This window comes from Pteropus vampyrus, unplaced genomic scaffold (assembly GCF_000151845.1).
Source record: "Pteropus vampyrus isolate Shadow unplaced genomic scaffold, Pvam_2.0 Scaffold95, whole genome shotgun sequence".
In the NCBI taxonomy this organism is placed as follows: Eukaryota; Metazoa; Chordata; class Mammalia; order Chiroptera; family Pteropodidae; genus Pteropus; species Pteropus vampyrus.
This window is the reverse complement of record NW_011888876.1, coordinates 3,619,052-3,639,665: the sequence shown is the minus strand read 5'-3', so window position 1 is coordinate 3,639,665 and position 20,614 is coordinate 3,619,052. Positions and strand designations below refer to the sequence as shown.

At 37.8% G+C, this 20,614-nt stretch overlaps 2 protein-coding genes and 1 pseudogene across 8 annotated transcripts in view; 1 reads left to right on the top strand and 2 right to left on the bottom strand.

Annotated features, from left to right (window-relative positions):
- MAPKAP1 (mitogen-activated protein kinase associated protein 1) overlaps positions 1-20,614 on the bottom strand; it is a 238,846-nt gene that overhangs the window by 123,970 nt on the left and 94,262 nt on the right. The gene's annotated exons all lie outside the window — the stretch shown is intronic.
- On the bottom strand, positions 107-225 carry LOC111742520 (annotated as a pseudogene).
- LOC105294854 (glyceraldehyde-3-phosphate dehydrogenase-like) overlaps positions 20,161-20,614 on the top strand; it is a 1,236-nt gene continuing 782 nt past the window's right edge. The window contains 1 exon segment of the mRNA XM_011364279.2: positions 20,161-20,611. Within this exon segment, the coding sequence (XP_011362581.1) occupies positions 20,180-20,611 (432 nt within the window). The 5' untranslated portion in view covers positions 20,161-20,179.

Genomic DNA, 20,614 nt, shown 5'->3' with positions numbered 1-20,614 from the left:
TATAGTGAACATGTATTATTATTATTATTTTTCTTAAGGCGAGGCAACCCTTGGTTGACCTCACAGATTGCAAGGACCCTGTCAGTTTACAATCCCTTATTTTTTATGCCTAAATTACCTGGTCTTCCTAGGTGGTCTCCCATCCAAGTACTAACTAGGCCCGACCCTGCTCAGCTTCCGAGATCAGATGGGATCGGGCTTGTTCAGGGTGGCTTAGCCACAGACAGCATGTATTACTTTTATAATTAGAAACAAAATAGTAAATATCATAATTATGAACAAAAAAGGAGATAAAAAGAACTGCCACACATGGCTTAAGAGTTTTAGGTAAGAGAAAGAGAGGATCAATTTTGAAAATGCAGCCTATGTTAAGGCATCCAGCAAGAAGATTTATTACGAACACACTTGTGCCTGCTACTATGACAGGCTACTGGAAAAAAAAAAATAGTTGAAGATATAACTCAGACACCTTCCTATGGCAGGTTAAGTAATTTTTATCAAAGAAAAATAAAAAGTAATAAACCTACAAAGAGCTGATAAATTTGGAGTTGAACAACAACACTCTCCGGGAGCGCCCCTAAATCAGGGAAGGCCCCCAATTCAGGTTTTAAAGCTAAAAGAAAAGTACTTCCTGTAGCAAAGCTATTCCTCATAACAAATGCAATTCATGAAGACCAACTAGACTCCACAGCAGCCAAATTATTATGTAGCCGGTAGTCTCTAAAATGGGGGAGGCAGGGAGAACAATAGAGGACATTCTGTTCAAAATAATCTTGAATTCAGAAACACCTATATCAAGCGAGTTAGCTGAATTAAATCTTAAGGACAAAAGGTTCAGTTAGCAATGCTACTTAACATCGAGGTTTGTCAGTAGTAAATTGAGTATCAAATCTCAAAACTGTTGCTAAGTGTTCAATTTCTCTGTCAAGGGGAAGAAACAGAGAAAGGATAGACGGCTTGGCTTCTGCAATTCAAGAGACAAAAAGCAGGCAACATTATTCCATTAGTCACAACTGCACGAGCGGATCATTATATGTAATTTTAATGCAGAAATAAATATATCAGTGTATCCAGACAATGTAATGATGCAAATTGATAAAAAGGGTTATTTGTAGCCTTCGAAAGTTAAAACTCTCTTAAAGGAATGGCCGCAGTTCTATTCCACCAGTACCTTCCTTCCCAACTCCCTCAACGAGGACTAGAGGATGCTGTCTATATTCCTTCAATCGCCTAGTCTTTAATAACATGGTGTCCAGACTTGTACGGAGTCTCAAATTATTACTCTGATGATGAATAAAGGACTTCATTTGATTAATGATTTCACCTGGCCTAAATCTGGTCTAAGCCAGGTTTAACAGACCATGAGAAATAAAGGTTTATAAGAAATAACGAGAAGGAAAAGAAAACGCAAAACCAGACTGTAGCATTTTTTTCTCAATAAATGCTAGCTTTATGGGCTTTGAGGAAAAAAAACCTCACTTTTTTTTACATTCAAAATGGTAGCACTGAACTTATGAATAGATTTTGTATAAAATTCTACGACAGATCCATTCAGAGCTAGGGACTTGGCTTTGTAGTGCTATCTTAACCCTCGATAAATCTGGAATGCTTAAAGGCTATTAAATTAACATTTCCCTGATCTGGCACCTGTAGTCAAGTTAATTTGTCAAAAACATTTCTACAGTTTGTCACTGGACACTGTATTTTCTGACAAGTTAAGTTTAAAATAAAATTGACAAAATCTCATTAATTTCTTCTGAATCACCAATCTTGGTTCCATTAAGCTTTTATTATTAAGAACGTCAACTGTCACTCTTTCTTTAACAAGGTCAAGTTCTGATCTGGGTACATCCAGGATCCTTATTATATTAACAGGAGCCAGCAAGGGAGTGCGGTGTGCCGGTGAAAAGCATAAGTTGTGGAGTCAGAAAGAGCTGGGTTCAGTTCTCAGCAATGACACTTACTGTGTGTCCTCAGACAATTTTATTTAACCCGAGTCACTACTGATGGATGGAAATAGTGGATTATAAAAGCATCTCTTTCTTCATGGAGCCATTGAAAGGATTCAATGAGACTATGCATGTAAATCACTTTTACCACTAGTTCACAGTAAATGCTCAAGAAATATTGGTTGTTAAATAGGTTTCCTTTTTCCCCTATTTTTTTCTGCTTTGTTATATTCATAGACTTAAAAAAAAAAAAACAAAACCTTTACTGCCGTTCATAGACTAAAAACTCCAAGAAATTTTAAAGAGTCATCCCCTTTCAAATATTTTTACCAAATGGCTACCCTACAAGCTCTCCTGAACATCTCCACTGAGGAGGTCCCTCCCACCTACTGAAGCAGAACCTTTGCTTCCGTCTTTTGGCAAACAGTTCTGATGACTAGAATGTGTGTCCTTCCACTGAGGTACAATCTCTCTGCAGATTTTACCCACTGCTCTTAGTTCTAGCCTTCGGGAAATTGGAACTAATCCACCTCCACTTCCAGAAACCATTTTCATTTGGCTGAGGACCTCAAACAAAATAACTCGGTTACTAAGGACCATGGAATGCACCAGACCATAATCCTTTCAAGAGTGCAACACAGCATAGAAAATATCATTTCCATCAGTTTTTCCTTGGGCTAGTGATTTTCTAAGTTTTCTTTTTTATAACTAACATCTACGGTAAATGTAAATCTATAGTCTTGGACCTAAAACAGGAAAGAGAGTTGTTGCTCTTAGGAAAGGTTTTCTCTATTTAAAATAAATACTCCACAGTTTGATTCTCTCTGACAGTCTGTCCACTTTTGAAAAAAAATAAAATGCCTAGAGCTATTAGCTTAAACAATCTAATTGTTATCAAATGAAGTTTGAATAATAGCCTCAAATAATTCTGCCCTTACAAGATATCAACTGAAAAACCAGTAATCATTCATGTTGTACAAGAAATTTTACCAGAAAGGGGGGTGAGGCGGGGAGGCAGAGAGCAATGAAGGGGAAAAAATGAAAGCCTGCCCATACTGTATCAGGAATTACAACCACTTTCTTAAAGTCTTAAATTCAGAAAGTAGTTCCTGATACTGTCAGTTTTCACCATCATGGGTTATATTTGCTAGGTACTTGTTTGCAGAGTCTACAAACTGGTCTGGACCCTGGCCCTCCCAGCCATTAGCTGTGTAACCTTGAGCAAGCCCATAACCTCTCTGAAAGTCTTTTTCCTCAGCCATAAAATAGAGATGAGACCATCACCTCAAAAGAATGACAGGCATACAAAGTAAAAATAAAGCACTTCAAAATGCTCAATGAACTGCAGACTGTTATATAAATGTCAATTATTTCTTATTATTGTTACTTAAGCTGTTGCTCAGGCGAGGCAGATCTTTGGACAAAATGTCCCTTCAGACAAACATGAAGCTGAGAAGCCAAGGCAACAGAGAAAAGCCTCTATCTCAATCATTAAGAAAGAAGAGCCACAGCATTCTCTAGTCGTCCGGCCTCAGGGTGGTTACAGCGTGTTCCACGAGGTGCTTTCACACAGTACGATCCAGCCATCTTAAAGCATAATGGAGTGTAAAGTGTCCATTTTGAATTTTCATAGCCATTGTGGGATTCTTAGATCATTAATGTTACACAGCACTTTACGTTTAATTATACAAACAATGGCTTCTATAATGATGATAATATCAGGGAAAGGTGATTTGCATGAACTAAGCCCCATCACCTAGGGTAACTATAGGGACCTCTTCATTATTAAATCATTTATATAATAAAATCAATATGCTTTAAAAGTAAAAATAGGTTTTTTAAAACCATAAAGAAGAATTACATGTTTTAAACTCTATCAATTATCATAATATAATGAGTCTTTTTAAGATTTAATATCAACTTTTAAAATTAAAACTCAATGGAGACTGTATACTTGGCTCCATTACTAGATGATGTATCTCTAGAAAAGGTTACAGTACAGCCATTATCATCCTCCTAAATTATATGGAAAATTTGGTACAACCCTCCAACTACCCCAAGGCCATTTAATTCCACAGACGGTAAAGTATTTTGAGAATGTAAAATTATATAAATATTGAAGGAAATAATTCAGGTGCATATATTATATTCATTTCTTGCAGGGTTTCAGTTGATTAAATATGACAAACTTTTAAAATGTCAATAAACACCTTAAAATTATATTCTAGATCCTTAATTATGAACGTTTTTTTAAAACCCACAATTTCTATACAATAGGTTCTTGACTTTTATCACTTTAAGATTCAATGTTCCTTAATGATATATTCAAAAATTTTACTAAATCATTATTTAGGAAGTCATAAAAATCTCTTAAAAGTAATCTTTCATGCACATCTAGCTTATACAAAGTTAGAATTTAATTAGATAGCCTTGGCACAAATGCGCTTACTACTTTCTTTGCTCGGTCAGTGTACGGCTTTACAGTAATTATAATTAATTCAAGTCCCTGACGCACCTCCTGGCAAACAATGTAAAAACATCAGACAAAATGGAAATAAATAGCTTTACATTTCTCCAATTACAACATTCACTTTTGTCCTCAAAATGCACATGTGAAATAACGGGGATAGGTGTTATTCTGTATAGGAAAAGGCCACACAAAGGACCCACGCCTCTGCTGACGGAGGTAGATGCTTGTATGCAACAGAAAATACATTGTGTTTACATTATGAAAATGAAAGAATGGCAAAGAGCCAACTGATAAAGTTCGCATTTAACAGTTTGCAAATGCTTGCTGAAATATAAACGGCAGAAAGATAAAGAAGAGCTAAATTATTATTTCTCTGGAACAATACTTCCTGTTAGGAAGAATCACTTCTAACCATACGCAAAATTTACAACTGAGAAGCAGTCTCAAAAGTCTGATGATCAGGCCTTTACCCCGTGTCTCCTGGATACCACAAAAGAAAAAAATAAATTAGTAAGTAGCAGAAAACTTTATTTTTTAGAATTGAGGAGGAAAACAGGACCCACTGGATAAAACTGTCAGTACCAAGTACTTTAAAGAATAAAAGCTCCCTGCGCGTTGCACTGCTCACTAAGGTAATCAGCCGGGCAACGCGAAGAAAGGCCAGCCAGCTACGGCGCTGCCAGCCTCGGTGGGGTGAGACGGTGCACAGGGCACATGCCTCCATACAGTCTTTTGTGTCTGCCCCGCAGCTCTTCACGACTGGCAGGTCATAGCTGCTGGGTCTGAGTATTTTCTGTCCTTTACCTAACTTAAGATGCCCAACAGTCCTACTGAGGACTGCCCAAGCCCTTCCCAAGCTGAGGAACTACAAGTTCATTGAGCAGGCTGCTCCAAATCCCTCAGCTAGCAGGGATCGAGCTTCTAACCCAGGTATGAACGGCTGTGAAACGCTGCCCTCCCAGCGAGTCCTCATCCTGAAGAACTCGGGGAGGCCAGAGTACCCAGGAAAGGTCACGTCACTGCCACTGTTTCCAAACTGGGAGTCCTCGTCTGTGGGTCAGAAACAGCCGTCTGGCTGACACTCCCAGGAAAAGTCTGACCTGCTCCTCCCTCAGCCTCACCGGTCCCACACACCTGCAGGTGTGCAGGGGGACCTGTGGTACTGAAGGGGACACTAGGGCAGAAGGCAGAAACTATCTCAGATTTCCATGGTCCTGGGCACACAGAAGTGGCTCAATAAACCCTCACTGACCACGTTGCAGAGGTGAAAACACAAGGAAACGACTGCTCCTCCAAGAGCAGGCAGAACCCTCTGCTTCGCTTTTCAAAAAGCAGTGGCCGAGGACAACTCCTTAGCCCCAGAGAATCCTTACTGTTGGGTGAAGAGTCTCATCAGTAATCGTAAGGTGTATCTGTTACTAAACGTGGCTACCCAGGTGGCAGTACCCAAATGTGCTTTGATAATGACAAAGGAGGAAAATAACAATCTGGTCCTTGGAGAGACAGGCAAGCAGCGTATGACATCAACATGGCATCAAGCTCCAACAAAAGCAAAAGGTCTGAGTTAGACAAAGGCCCAGCTCAGGTTGCAACCCTCTGCAGAAACAGGCAGCGCAAGACCTGCTCACTGGCAGAAACTGACAAGTCGCCCGGGTACAGGGGTCTCCTGGGTCTTTCCTCAGCCCCCTGGCTTAATTTCCCTCCTGTTCATCCTGGGTCTTAGTCAGTCCAATCTCCTCTGAGGTCCTAACTAAACCAGACACAGGGAGAATCGGGATTTTATCTTATTAAAATAGATATGGCTAATTTGTCTTTTCAAATTCATTTTAAATTAAATTGGATTTCCTCGGAAGGCTGCTAGGTCAGTTCCCCTGCTGCGAATGCAGGACAAAGGTTAATTGCACGCCCTTCACCAGCTCTTCTGCTCTCCTGGGCAGGCTCTGATAACCTGCCCGGGAGAGGTGGGGAAGGCTTTGGTTTATTGGGCGATAATGTTGCCATTAGAGCCATTTACCATTATGCCAAGAAACACTTTATTTTTTTAAACTAAATAACAAGATAGGATAGCAATAACGTGAATGAAATGCAATGATGTTACCAAGTGCTGGTTATTTCTCCTAAAACACAAAACCCAAAGAATAAGAACTAACCTATTTGCTTCCCTAAAATGCCCCCATAGATACAGAAGTACTCACTCCCCGAGAGTAAATAGTTTTTTAGCTCCAGTGTAAAATTGCATTAACATTTTCACTTAATTTATCTCATTTAAACTGTCTATGTTCATGAAAATTTAACCCAGTAATTCCGTTATACAAAGCATAACAAAGTATGAATATTTAAATACAATGTAAATAAAACACTTTATCAATTATACTTTTGTATTCTAAATTAGTGACTTCACTTAGCATGTCTGCCTTGCGCAGCACCACACTATTTTTCAATTAAAGGTCCAGATGTTTCAAAGGCTCCAGTAGGCAACGGCAGTTATGAGAAATGCTTTATCTGCATTGTAATCATCACCACCACATCAGCTCCAGGCTGCATTAACATACTCATGTTTTATTCCAGCTCCCCTTCTAACAGAGTAGGTAATTATACAACACAGCAGAGAAATACAATCCTAAGAGCTGGACGATTTCCTTATAAGCATCCACCTGAGCAACACATTTTCATACATGATCTTAAATTTTGGGGGGACTGCTTAAGCAGTAACATTGACTATTCAGCATAATTTTTTAAACAAACAAACAAACAAAAAGAGTAAATCACAGACATACCAATTTAGCTTCAAATACCATTAAAACGCAAGATGGCCTGCACATACACACACTTATGTATACTGAAAATCAACTACAAGTTTGTATAAAAACCACTATCATTTGTTACAATCTAAGCCATTTCTTCATTTCTTCTCACTTTTAATGCTAGTGTCATCTCTTGAGCAAGTCAATTCTATCTTTTTTCTTACTATCCAAAAATGACAATTCACCTGGGCTGAGATTGAACAAGTAGAGTGTTTATATCCCTGTGTCCATTCAAACAAAAGTAATACAAGGGAAGAACAAAATGCAAAACAAAAACGCTATTGCATTTATTATTTAGTTAATTAAATGACTCCCTTACCCCAAAATGGAAAATAACATATGTTATAGTAGACCCTGCTATGGTTAGTAAAAATAGTATAATTTAATGGGAAAATAGAGTTAAGAGAAACTGTTAATAAAATTATCTTTAATTTTGAAAGTTATTCTACAAACATTTTTATATTTTGCAATATTCCAGTCTCGAGATGTCCTAATGAAGATGCTAGTCAAAAGATAAATGCCTTTGTAAATATTAAAACCTCAGACAGGTCAAATTTGAGTACCCGAGAGCAGACAGCTTCCACTCCTTCCTGAAGGAGTCTTAGGTGGGACATTTTTAATACATCACCACGTCACTTTTTAATGTGCCCCAATCTATTAACCACATGGCGAACTAACAGAGATTTCTAAAATATGGGTTTTATGGCATTGTGCTGGTGATTAATTAAATAAATAGCCACTGTTTCACAAATCATCCCTCTAATTAGTTTAAAACAGACACTTTGCATTCACTGGCATCACTGCCATTGGAAGCTCACAGAAGGACAGGAGTGGGGCGGCATGGCCGCGTCTCTGCACTTTGTAGCCCGTTGTCACAGACTCCACGGCTGGCATCCCACCCTGCCACCCAGAGGCGGAGGTGCCATCTTCGCAGGTGCTGCAGTCAGCTGGAATTTGATTCCAGCTGCTCAGAAAAGATGTTCTCCTTAATTATTCTCCCTCACCCTAAAGGAAACAATGGAACAACAAAGAAAGCGCGTGCAACCTCCACCCGCAAACAGAAGAGGTTTCACCAACAGCTCATGGAGTGAGAAAGTTGGTTTTTGTCGTCTAGGTTAGGAATAAGCAGGGTGCTAGGTCCAAAAGGCTTTCCTTAGAACTCCAAATATGCTGTCGCTATCTTGAACTCAGACATTAAGCAATTACTTCCACATTCTATAATTTAAAAAATTCCATTCGAAGTCTGAGAAGGTCACTCTTTTTGAAACTGATAGGAATTGAATCTAACTTGTTTTAGTAGCATACCTTACAAGATGGTAATTCCTCTGAAAGCAAATTAAACTTAGAGATAATTTTTAGTGCCAGAAAAAAAAAATCAAATGGGAATATCTCAAGAATCCAATTTCCTTTAGGAAATATATTAAGTAGTTTCCTAATCTTGGTATTTAAGCTTCATTAGGTATGAGGAAGGAAGGAAGGAAGGAAGGAAGGGAGGGGGAGGGGAAAGAGAAAGAAATGGAGAAGGAGACAGAAAAAGGGTGAGAGAGGGAGGGAGAGAGAAACTGATGGAGGAAAGGAAGAAAGAAAGAAAAGAAAAAGGGAAAGATAAGAGCGAAAGGAAGTAGAAAAATAAAGGAAATGGAAAAAATCAATAGAGATAACACACAAAAGTATGCTACGGATCACTCTGTAGAAAAAGCAATCCTTGTTTCCTTTCTATGAAAACCTCTCTAAGAATGGGAGGAGGAAATAGGAAGTAGTAGAAAAAGACCTGGAAGCTGAAGTAAGATAGACTAAAGGGTCTTGTGTCCTTAGCTAAATAATACAATCTCATTTAGCCTCGGTTTCCTTCCATCCTATAAAAGATTTCGCCCCTTCTCTCTCTAATTATAGGGATACCGAGACACTGTGGAGTTAAGACAGCTCTCTCCCTCCCTCTCTGAGACACTGTGGATAAAGCACCTAGCACATTTCCTGCACAGACAGATGCTCAGTAAAAGGTGGAGATGATGATGGCCATGAGAAATGGGTTCAGGCAGAGCCTAGGTGACTGCAGCCAACACTGCAGATTCTGTGTTCCAAATACAAAAGAGACAAAAGCACAAAACGCACATGAACACAGAACTACCTACTGCATCGTGGCCACTGCATTGAAGAAAGCTCAGATCACTGGCAACTAAGAAGAATCAGTGCAGTTTCTCTTACTTTCATGTTCACTAGGCACAAAAAGGTAGGGGAGGGGTGTCTCTGAGACTGTCCATGTGGCAGAAATTGGAAAGAAAACAAATGAGCTTTGGATTCAACAGACCTGGGTTTGAATTCCGGCTTGGCTACTGACTAGTTGTATAAACTCAGGCAAGAGCATTCACCTCTTTAAGCCTCAGTTTCCTCACCTCGGAACAGGGAAAATAATGTATACCTTGTAGGGGAGCTGGAAAGAATGAATGAAATAGCATATCAGGCACTCCGGCAGCTATTAGACGCTCAGATAGTTTCTATTACTTGATGTTTATCCCACGAAACTGCTAATATTCAATCATTTATAACACACAAAAATTACAATTTCAAATGGTTTCACCTAAAATTACAGTGACTAAGAAAATAAGTAGCACAAACTGGAAAAACAAATGAAAATTCTCAAAAATGTAATAAACTATACTTCCATCAAAATAGGAAGACAACTCTGAAACAAAAGGTGTTTTTTTTATGACTGACTCATGTTTCCAACAATACAGCAGCTAATATTTATTAAACATTTACTACAGGCCAAATACTATGCCATACATTTGATGTCCATTATAGTAGCTTATGTAATCCCAAAACAACTCAATGAGATAGATTTGACTATTCTCCCCATTTTACGGATGAAACAGAAGCTTGGAAATAACGGAACTTGCCGAAGGTCACATAGCTGGTGAAGCTGGAATGCCAACCTGGAGCTGTCTAACTCCACAGCTTGAGTTCTTACCACTTAAAATTGCCTCCCCACACTGCAAAGCTACTTGTTTTGCTTTTAATAAAGCTGTATGAGTGGGCAAAAGACTGGAATAGACATTTCTCCGAAGATAAATATAAATGGTCAATAAGCACATGAAAAAATGTTCAACGTTAATGATCGGTACAGAAATACAAATCAAAACTACAATGAGTCACCACCTCACATCCATTATGATGGCTACTATCAAAAAAAAACCCAGCCAGTATTGGCAAGGATGTGGAGAAATTGGAAACCTTGAGCACTGTTGGTGGAAATGTAAAATAGTATAGCCACTGCAGAAAATAGTATGGAAGTTGCTTGAAAAATTAATAATAGAATTACCAAATGGCCTAGCTAATCCTCTTCTCGGTATATACCTTAAAGAATGGAAAGCAAGGTTTTGAAGAGATTTGCACACCCATGTTCATAGCAGCATTATTCACAATAACTAAAACATGAAAGTAACCCAAGTGTCCACGGATGGCTGAATGAATATGCAAAATGTAGAATGTTACTCAGCCTTAAAAAGAAAGGAAATTCTGCAATATGCTACAACATAGATGAACCTTGAGGATATTATGCTAAGTGAAATAAGGCAAGTCACAAAAAGACAATAAATATTGTAAGCTTCCACTTATATGAGATACGTAGTCAAATTCATAAAGACAGAAAGCAGAATGGTGGTTGTCAGGGGTTAGGGGGAAGGAGGGAATGGAGAGTTATTGTTTAATGGGCATAGGGTTTCTGTTTTACAAGATGAAAAGAGTTATGGAGACAGATGGTGATGACAGTTATATAACACTATGAATGTATTCAATACCGCTGAACTTAGAAATGGTTAAGACGGTTTTGAAAAAAACTGCATGGGTACAAGAAGCAAATAATTTACAAATCATCTTTGAGCCTTCCAGAAGATGAACACGTCAGTGGGCAAGCAAGCTCCGGCAGTGAGAGTATGTCATGTCATACCAGCACCTGTGGTGACTGGGATGGGGGATGTGTTCAAAAGTCCCACTGCAACCACAGCATTCTAAGGTACTTCTTCCATGTTATAGTGCTATTTAAAAAAGAAAAAAATCAGACACGCGTCAAAGTTTCCAGGAAAACCTTAAAGTTTTAATCAAATAGCTGCTATGTTCCCATGTTACAGTCAGGCCCTTTTGCAGTATGACAAAGGCAGCAAAGCTTTTTGTTTGTTCACTTATCTATTTATGTTTACGTCTCTCATTCCTTCATCCTTTGATGTAAACAGTGAATGAGTCATCACAGAAAGAGGAATGGCACTGACAGTGGATGCTATGACTCCACTTCCTTTGAAAAAAGAATTCAAGTCGAAGAAATCCCAAACGCCATGCTTTTAAAGATGGGATTCTAAAAGCAATCCCACTTGCATTTAAGGCTTCTTAGAGCCGCCTCTGTGGCACCAAAATCCACCGAAGATAAAGAAGATGTTTGTGCTAAGTTGGGAAAGTGGAGACATCAGCATTTCCGTCTTCAGACCATTATTTCTGCTCTCCCGACAGCACCTGATAAAGCATCTGGAGTGCTGTCTTCTGCACAGCCACTGCCTGTGCTCCGGGGTTTCCCTGGGGGTTCCTTTCCAACAATTGCAGCAGAGACTCTGAGCGGAGCCCAATCGAGCTGCCTTAACCTTCCCGTAAACTGATATTTCCATAGAGGATTAAGACAAACGTTTCTAATAAGCCAATTTCCTTTACTAAAAACCAAAGTGACAATAGTAGTACCAAGAGAAATACACAAAGACAATGAATAAGACACACTTTTCTTGTCTGTGGGCAAGCGAAAATATAAAGCAGAAGATCAGATGGAGGTGGACTACACGATTCCCTCTTATTTCTGATGCTCCACAGTGGGGCCTAATAAAAAAGTTACACGAGAATTGGATTGAGTCATACCAAGTTTAGAAGAAGAAAAAAGTCTACACGCTTTATGCTACTTGACATGCTAATGCTACAGGGTATATATATTTCTAAATTCCTATTGATTAGCAATTTTTCTATTCAGAAGAATGCAATTATGTCTTTTCTAATAAGGTGCTTCCAGAACTCTGGGGATACCAAATGGTTACTTGTTGAACTGATGACAATGAAAATCCCTAGCTACCCTTGAGATCTACGTAGAAGGGAACGAGTTTCCTTCTTCTAAAGTACCCTGGGCAGCTCCCTTGGCAGAGCTCCTTTTGACCCAAAGCAGTAGGGACGTATGTGCTCCTGAACTAACGGGACAGAACACGAAAGAAAAAGCCAGAGTAGGAAGTACCCTTAAGAAATCCCGCTTCGGGGAGCTGAGTGGAGCCAGAGGGCCTCCGTGGCCTCGGTCACCTGCTAAGCTTCATGCTCCTTTCCTCCTTTTGACCCTGCAGTGCCTTCTTTGTTTTTCCCTTTACAGTAGTGTTTTCCACAAACCTGTACTCAATTTTATGCTATTACATGTATAACGTGAGATGTTTTACATTTAACACTATGTATTGGCACCTTGAACACTTCTGGAAAAGAGAATGACTAAAATTAAAAGTAGCTAACATTTACTCTGTCAGGCACTAGGCAGAGTCTTCTATATATATTATCTCTTTTGGTCCTCAAACCTGTCCTCACTTATCCCATTTTACAGATAAATAAACTGCTAAGAATTTAAAGAAATTATTAAAGGAAACACAGTGAGGGAATTCGGATGGAAACCCAGGTCTGACTGACTTAGAAGACCACAATCTTTAAGTACTACTGTAATTCTCTCCAATATATTTTAAAAGTTTTGTTTTGTTTTTTGTTTTTTGTGTTTTTTTTTTGGTGTGTGGGAGGAGGGCTTTGTATTGTATTTTGAATCAACATTTTCATGAAATCAAGAACCATAATATAGTTACGCATGAATTGTCTCTTTCTCCCTATCTGTAATATGTATTGTTTCTACATCATGTAAGACAACATGTTAAAAAAAGTAAAAGGTCCTATTTTACTAAAGGACTTCTGTTTCAGCCATGTGGCAAAATATGTACCCTAATAGAAGACAACTAAAGATTCTGATAGACTACAAAAACATTCATTTTACCTGATTCTATAGGCTGGCAAGTGTTTAAGGAATTCACAAAGGCCCAAAAGTGAAAAGGGGAACCCAGAAAGGAAAACAGAACACAATTTTTGTCTGAATGGTGGTATCTGGCAAACAAGGTGATTTTAAGTGGCTACTTTCTTAGTCAGCTGAATACACAGGACAGCCCAATAAAGCTGGAACCCCCCAAAATGACAGAGCAAATTAGAAATAAGCACCCCCCCAACACCTGATAAGGAACACTGCCTGTCGAAAAATTTTTTTTCTTCTGAGACTTTATAACCACAAACCAACCTTCATAAAATATTTTCATACCAAATTCACATTACCTGATAGCCCAGAAAGACTCATACCAAGAATTTAAAGTTGACCTGGGCTGGCAGTACCCCCAGGGACCAGACAGAAACATGACTTAAATAATTCCAACAGAAAAAGTGGCAGGAAATAAGTTGTTATAGCCCCAAACTATAAAACATAGAAGGCATTATATAAAAGACCCACAATTAACAGAATGATCAGAAACAATATTTTTCAACAATGGCAAACAAACAAAAACCAAAACACCACCCTGTTTAATATAGGCTCTTATAAGCATTGCAGGAAAGGGTCATTAGACTACAAACACATTTTCACTCCTTAAAATTTGTCTTAATAGTCAAATAACACTGACTACATTTTAGAGATATTTATGTTGCAATTTAAAGAGAGAATAAACATTTACCATACACCAACTTTTAGCTTAATGCCAAGTACTGTGGTGGTGGTGGTGGTGGTGGTGATTACAATAATAGCAGCAACGACACTAGGCAAGAGAAAGTAGTCAGAGGTATAAAAATGGAAATAAAAGAAGTAAACAGAAATCATTACATTATTCTATATATTACTGTATATTAATAATATTCTTGTATTTATGGAAATCCTATAAGAACTCATGAAAAACTATTACAAACAGAAAATCTGGTATTATAAAAAATATACAAAGTTAACATGGAAATCAGCAGCCTTCATACATTCCGTATGAAGACTCCATTGATAATAGCAACAATCGCAAATATCTAAGAATAAATGTAAGAAATGTGCAGGACATATAAAAAAAAATTTCCCCAAACAGATGAATTCAAAATCCAGAAGTTATACAGGAAAAAAATGATGATAAATTTCACTACATAAAAAAAAATTGTCTAGTCAAAAAAATCCATAAATAAAGTCAAAAGATACACAATAAACTGGACTAATTTCCCTAATATATAAAGAAAACAAGAAAAAGATCAAGAATCCAATATATCTGGGAAGTTCATGAGACTGCAAAGGTTCTTAAACAAATGTAAAGCTCGACCTCATTCATAAGAGAAATGCAAATTAAAATTAACAGATTCGCTTTTCACCTATTAGATTGGCAAAAGTCCAAACATTTGATAAATTCTGTGGTGAAGCTGAGAGAAAACAGGCGCTCTCATATATTGCTGGTGGGAGTGTAATTGGCACAATCCTTATGGAAGGCAATTTGGCAATACTTACAAAAATTACAAATGCATATTCCCTTTGACCCAGCAATTCTGCTTCTTGGAATTTATCCTACATATATAATTGCACGAACGCAACATGCCATATGTACAAGATTATTCACTGAAGCACTGTTTGTAATAGCAAAAGATTAGAAACTCAAGTCTCCATCAACAAGCTAAAGAAATTATAATATTTCCAAACAATGGAATACTACGCAGCTAAATGAATGAAAAATTCTCTGGGCAATGGTATAGATGGATTTCCCAGTGGTAAATTAAAAAAGTGTTAAGTTAAAAAAAAAAAAAGCAAGTTCTGGAACAGTGTTAATACTTGTAATATTTTCTGTAAAAGGAAATAATAAAAATATACATTCAATACTTTTGCATATGGACACTCTGGAAGACACACAACACACTAGTAAAATGGGTGTAAGCGCCAGATGACTGGGGGACGGAGGGAGACTTTTCACTGTTTAATATCTTTTTGTACTTTTACACCACAAAAAGTATTACCTATTTAAAACAAAATCAAAAATAGTAAGACAAGATTAACAACAGCAACTATCATGTACTGAGTACTAACTTCAAGGTGGGTGGGCATGTATTATTTCATTTAATCTTCATAACACACTAAAATGGATAATATTAACCCGAGTATGAGAGAGAGAAAACTGAGGTCCAGAGAAGTCTTCACATCTGTAAATCAGTGTAAACCAGTGGTATCGCCTATCTGAAGGGGTGTTGTGAGAATTAAATGAGATAGTATATATAAAATACTTAGTACAATGCCTAACGCACAGTAGTAGATGCTTAAAATGCTTTACCATTGCCAGGCAATAAATATTTTCAAGGATATTTCAATCAACTGAACCATATAAAATACAATAAAATCTGACAAGAAATTTAGCAAAGATATTTTAATTGAAATTTTTATGCATGTAGATTAAATGGTCTCTTCTAATTGAAAGATTCTTTAAATATGCTATATCCTCACTATATAAATTACATCGTCATTAATATAACTGCTCATATCCCATAATTATATATGGGTCTTTGAGGCCACTATTTAATAGTCTGAATATACTTGATGAGAAAGGATATCAACTGAGAGTTAAAAGTGTAATCACTGTTTATTTTAATAAAATGAGTAGGGGGCTATAAATATGATGGTGACTTAAGACAAATTTCCAAATGTAAGATCTGTTTCCAAAATACAGTCATTTCTAACTCACTTAGTCACTCATGGACAAGAGGCTGCCCCGTACCACAAAGCTACAGTTACTGTCCATGTGGCTAGTCTATACAAGCAAAATGCTCCTTTGGGAAAGTTTCAAAATAAACATCAACTTCCCCTTTCTCAAAACAAGCTATATGACCTAGGATGCCCTTTAATATTTAACATCAATGGAAAAAATATGAAGGAAAAAAACTACAAAGCAGCAGCTGACTTTTCATAAGCATACCAAAAGCCATGGTCAGTATAAATGAGATAAGACTGAATTCAAGGCAAAGGCTTACAAAACATTTTAATTGTAGTTTCAAGTATCTGTGTTCACTCTGTCTGACAGATAAGCTCCACTTAGATCATCCAGTTACGTGGTAAAAAAAAAAAAATTCACAAGTACACAAGAAAAAAAATAGGGTCATATTAAAGTGTAGAATGATGCAAAATATAAACAAGTCTTTATCATTAATGCATTAAAAGTTTAAAATTTATTGTTAAAAAAATGCTGTGTACAACATTTAGTCTCTACCATTGTAAGAGGAACTAGTCCTATCCACAGAGGCTTCCTAGCTTTAGCCACAAAATAAGTCTGTTTGCCCTTTAATACTGGGAAGAGGAGTCCATTTTCTCTGTCCAGGGAAGAGTGACTTGCCTGGCATGGTCTCACCTGTTCCAGGCCCTCTCAGAAGTATCTGCTCAATTGCTATAGTGTTCAAAAGTCTGGGGTCAGGACTCTGGCTGGCCTTCTAGAAGCATGTCTGAGGGCCCAGATCTCTGACTGCATTCCTGGCATGGAAAGGGTATGAGGCAGCAATTCTAATAAGTCTGTCTTCTGTGCTGATCCAATCTCTCCTTGGGTGAGTGGTCTCAATGTCTAGACCTGCACTGTCCCAACACAGTGGCCACTAGACACATGTAGCTATTTTCATTAACTTAAATTTTAAAATTCAGTTCTACAGTCTCACTAGTCACATTTCAAATACTCAGTAGTCACATGTAGCTAATGGCTACTATACTGGACAGCACAGACACAAAACACTTGTGTCATCACAGAAGGTCCTACTGGATAGTTCTGGTCTACATGCAATGGCAGAGGTATTAGGGCCTCAGATACTAACCAGAACTGCCAATAATAATATATTTTAAATTCCGTTTTGCTGATTTCTATATCCAACACTTAAGGTTTCAAAGTCAAACCAAGGAGAAGTGTGCTTAATTTCACCTCCACATCCCTAACAATAACTAACATGAACAGAACATTTATGACATGCTAGCCGCTAAGCTAAGAGCTTTAATTATCTAATTTGATTCTCACTGCAATCTTATAAAGAAGGTATTATATTCTTGTAACAGATGAAAAAATTGAGGCTTAGAAAAATTAAGCGATTTGCCCATGGTCACATAGCTGTGAGTAGTAGAGTCAGGATTCAATTTAGAAAAATAAACAAGCAAATGAAAACTATAGGTGCGACTCATATGTACAAGAGAAGTAAGTAAGGCTCATCCCACTGAAGCCTTCTGTGAAATTTTCATCATTATAGAATCACAGAAAATTAGAATAGGAACAGAAACTAATGTAGTGTTTCATGACCATCTTTAACCCATGACCCCTTCTGATGACTATAAAAATCTCACACTCCCTCAAAAATGATGTACATTTCACCATGGCCGTTAAAATTTCTTCTATCTTCTGCATATTCCCAACAGTTGAATTTTCATAAAACTACATTTCTGTAAGTATTACACAAAAAATTTTTTTTATTTTCCTTATATAACATTAGAATATCAAATACGCTTTTTCAAAATACATTCATTCCCCCTTTGAACATGGACATACTGAAATGTGAACACTGATGACGCTGTGAGATCTTCCCAATTTTAGAAATGAACACAGTGAGGCCCAAGGAAGGTGGGTGGGCACGCACTGCCTGTGATGAGGGACAGAGCTGCTGGAATCAGAAACACTGATGAGGCTTAGGCAGCATACTTCGCCTGACTCGAATGGCAAAATTCCTTAGGATCCCCCATCCCTCGACCAAAAAAAGTTAAGATGTTGTCCTATTTGATGTAAGATCCTGTGGGATTTGTGGGAATGGAGCTCTGGGAGTACTTGGATAAGAACTCCCTATGCAATTTTCATAGACTGTTGGAGCCAAAAGGGATCTCGGAGAACAATCCAGCTCCTAATTTTAGAATCGAAGAGAAAGAAGCTCAGCTAGTTACATACAAAACTTAGGCACCCTACCTTCACTGTTTTACAGTCGCTCTGACTGCTCATTCATTAAATTTTGCTAAGCGACCACTGGGTGTCAGGATCTGTGTTATCTGTTGGGGTTATAAAGATGAACTGGACACTGTCTCTGTCCACACAGAGCTTACGTTCTTGTGGGAGCAAAGGATATGCAAATATAATTTTACAATGGAGTGTGGAAGTACAACTTGTGGGAGTGAAGTTGAGAGAGTCAGAGGAGGCCATATGTGGGCTGAATCTTAAAAGACAAACAAGAATTCACTGTTCCAGGCAGAGAACAGGAACCATGGCACGTGACAGAATATGGGATGCCGGTGACGAGATGACGGAAAGGGTACTTGGTACTTCTTCCTGTTTTATTGAGATATAACTGACATATAACGCTGTCAATTAAGGTATACGGCATAATAATTTGATATGTATGTGTATATATATATATATATACACATATATATATATGGTGTATATGTGTGTGTGTGTGTGTGTGTATATATATTATATATATATATATATATATATATATATATAAATAGCAAAATGATTATCATAATAAGAAAAAGGGTATTTTAAATAAAATGTTTCATACTATATATTATTAAGGAAAGTCACATACATATGAAGGATAAAAGTCTAGCCATTATCTTTCCACTTGTGAACTGTGCTCTCATTTTAAGTCACTTAAGACGATGATGTGTGTCTTCAACAAACAGCTCTGGGGAAACTGGATATCTACGTGTGGAAGAATGAAGTTATACCCTTACCTTATACCATATGCAAAAATTAACTCAAAATGGATTAAAGGCCTATATGTTAAGACCTGCGATTATAAAATCCCTAGGAAAAAAACAGGGGAAAGCTTCATGACACTGGATTTGGTAGTGATTTCTTGGATATGACACCAGAACCACAGGCAACACAAGGAAAAATAGACAAATGGCACTACATCAAACTTAATAATGTCTGTGTGGCAAAGGGAACAATCAACAAAATGAAAAGGCAACCTACAGCACGAGAGAATATATTTTCAAACCACATATCCAATAAGGAGCTAATATCCCAAATATTTAAAGAACTACAACTCGACAACAACAACAACGAAACCAATTAAAAAATGAGCAAAAGCCATTTCTCCAAAGAAGATATATAAATAGCCAAGGAGCATATGGAAAGATGCTCAACATCACTAATCATGAGAAAAATGTAAATCAAAACCACAATGAGGACCATCTCACTTCTGTTGGGACGGTCATTATAAAAATTAATAAAACAACAGAAAACAAGTGTTGGCAAGAATGTGGAGAAACTGGGACCCTTGTGCCCTCTTGGTAGAGATGTATAACGGTATGCCTGCTATGGAAAATTGCATGGAGGTTACTAAAAAAATTAAAAATAGAATGATCATATGACCCAGCAATCCCATTTCCGGGTATATACCCAAAAGAAGTGAAAACAAGATCTTGAAGAGATATGTGCACACACACGCTCTCTGCAGCATTAATAACAACAACCAAGACACTGAAGCAACTTACATGCTTACCTGTGGATGGATGGATAAAGAAAATATGCTATACACATACAATGGAATATTACTCTGCCTTTAAAAAAGAAGAAAATCCCATCATATGCTATGATATAGATGAATCTTGAGGTCATTATGCTAAGTGAAATAAGCTCGTTACAAAAAGACATATGATTCCACTTATATGCGCTATCTAAGAAAAATTCTTAGAAACGGGGAGTAGAATGGTAGTTGCCAGGGGCTATGGGCAGGAAGGAAGGAGGGAGTTGTCGTTCAATTGAAATAGTTTTATAAGATGAAAAGTTAGCTCTGTTGCACAGCAAAGGGCATACAGTTAACACTATACTGTACACTTAAAAATGCAGGTATAGGATGCTCACCCTCCTGTCGCAGAGCTGCGACTCTGAGACACAATGGTGAAGGTCAAAGAGAACGGATTTGGCCGTATTGGGCGCCTGGTCACCACGGCTGCTTTTAACTCTGGCAAAGTGGATATTGTCGCCATCAATGACCCCTTCATTGACCTCAACTACATGGTCTATATGTTCCAGTATGATTCCATCCATGGAAAGTTCAAAGGCACAGACAAGGCTGAGAATGGGAAGCTTGTCATCAATGGAAAGCCCATCATCATCTTCTAGGAGCAAGATCCCACCAACATCAAATGGGGCGATGCTGGTGCTGAATATGTTGTGGACTCTACTGGTGTCTTCACTACCTTGGAGAAGGCTGGGTGTCTTCACTTGAAGGGTAGAGCCAAGTGGGTCATCATTTCTGCCCCTTCTGCGGATGCCTCCATGTTTGTGATGGGTGTGAACCATGAGAAGTACAACTCCCTCAAGATTGTC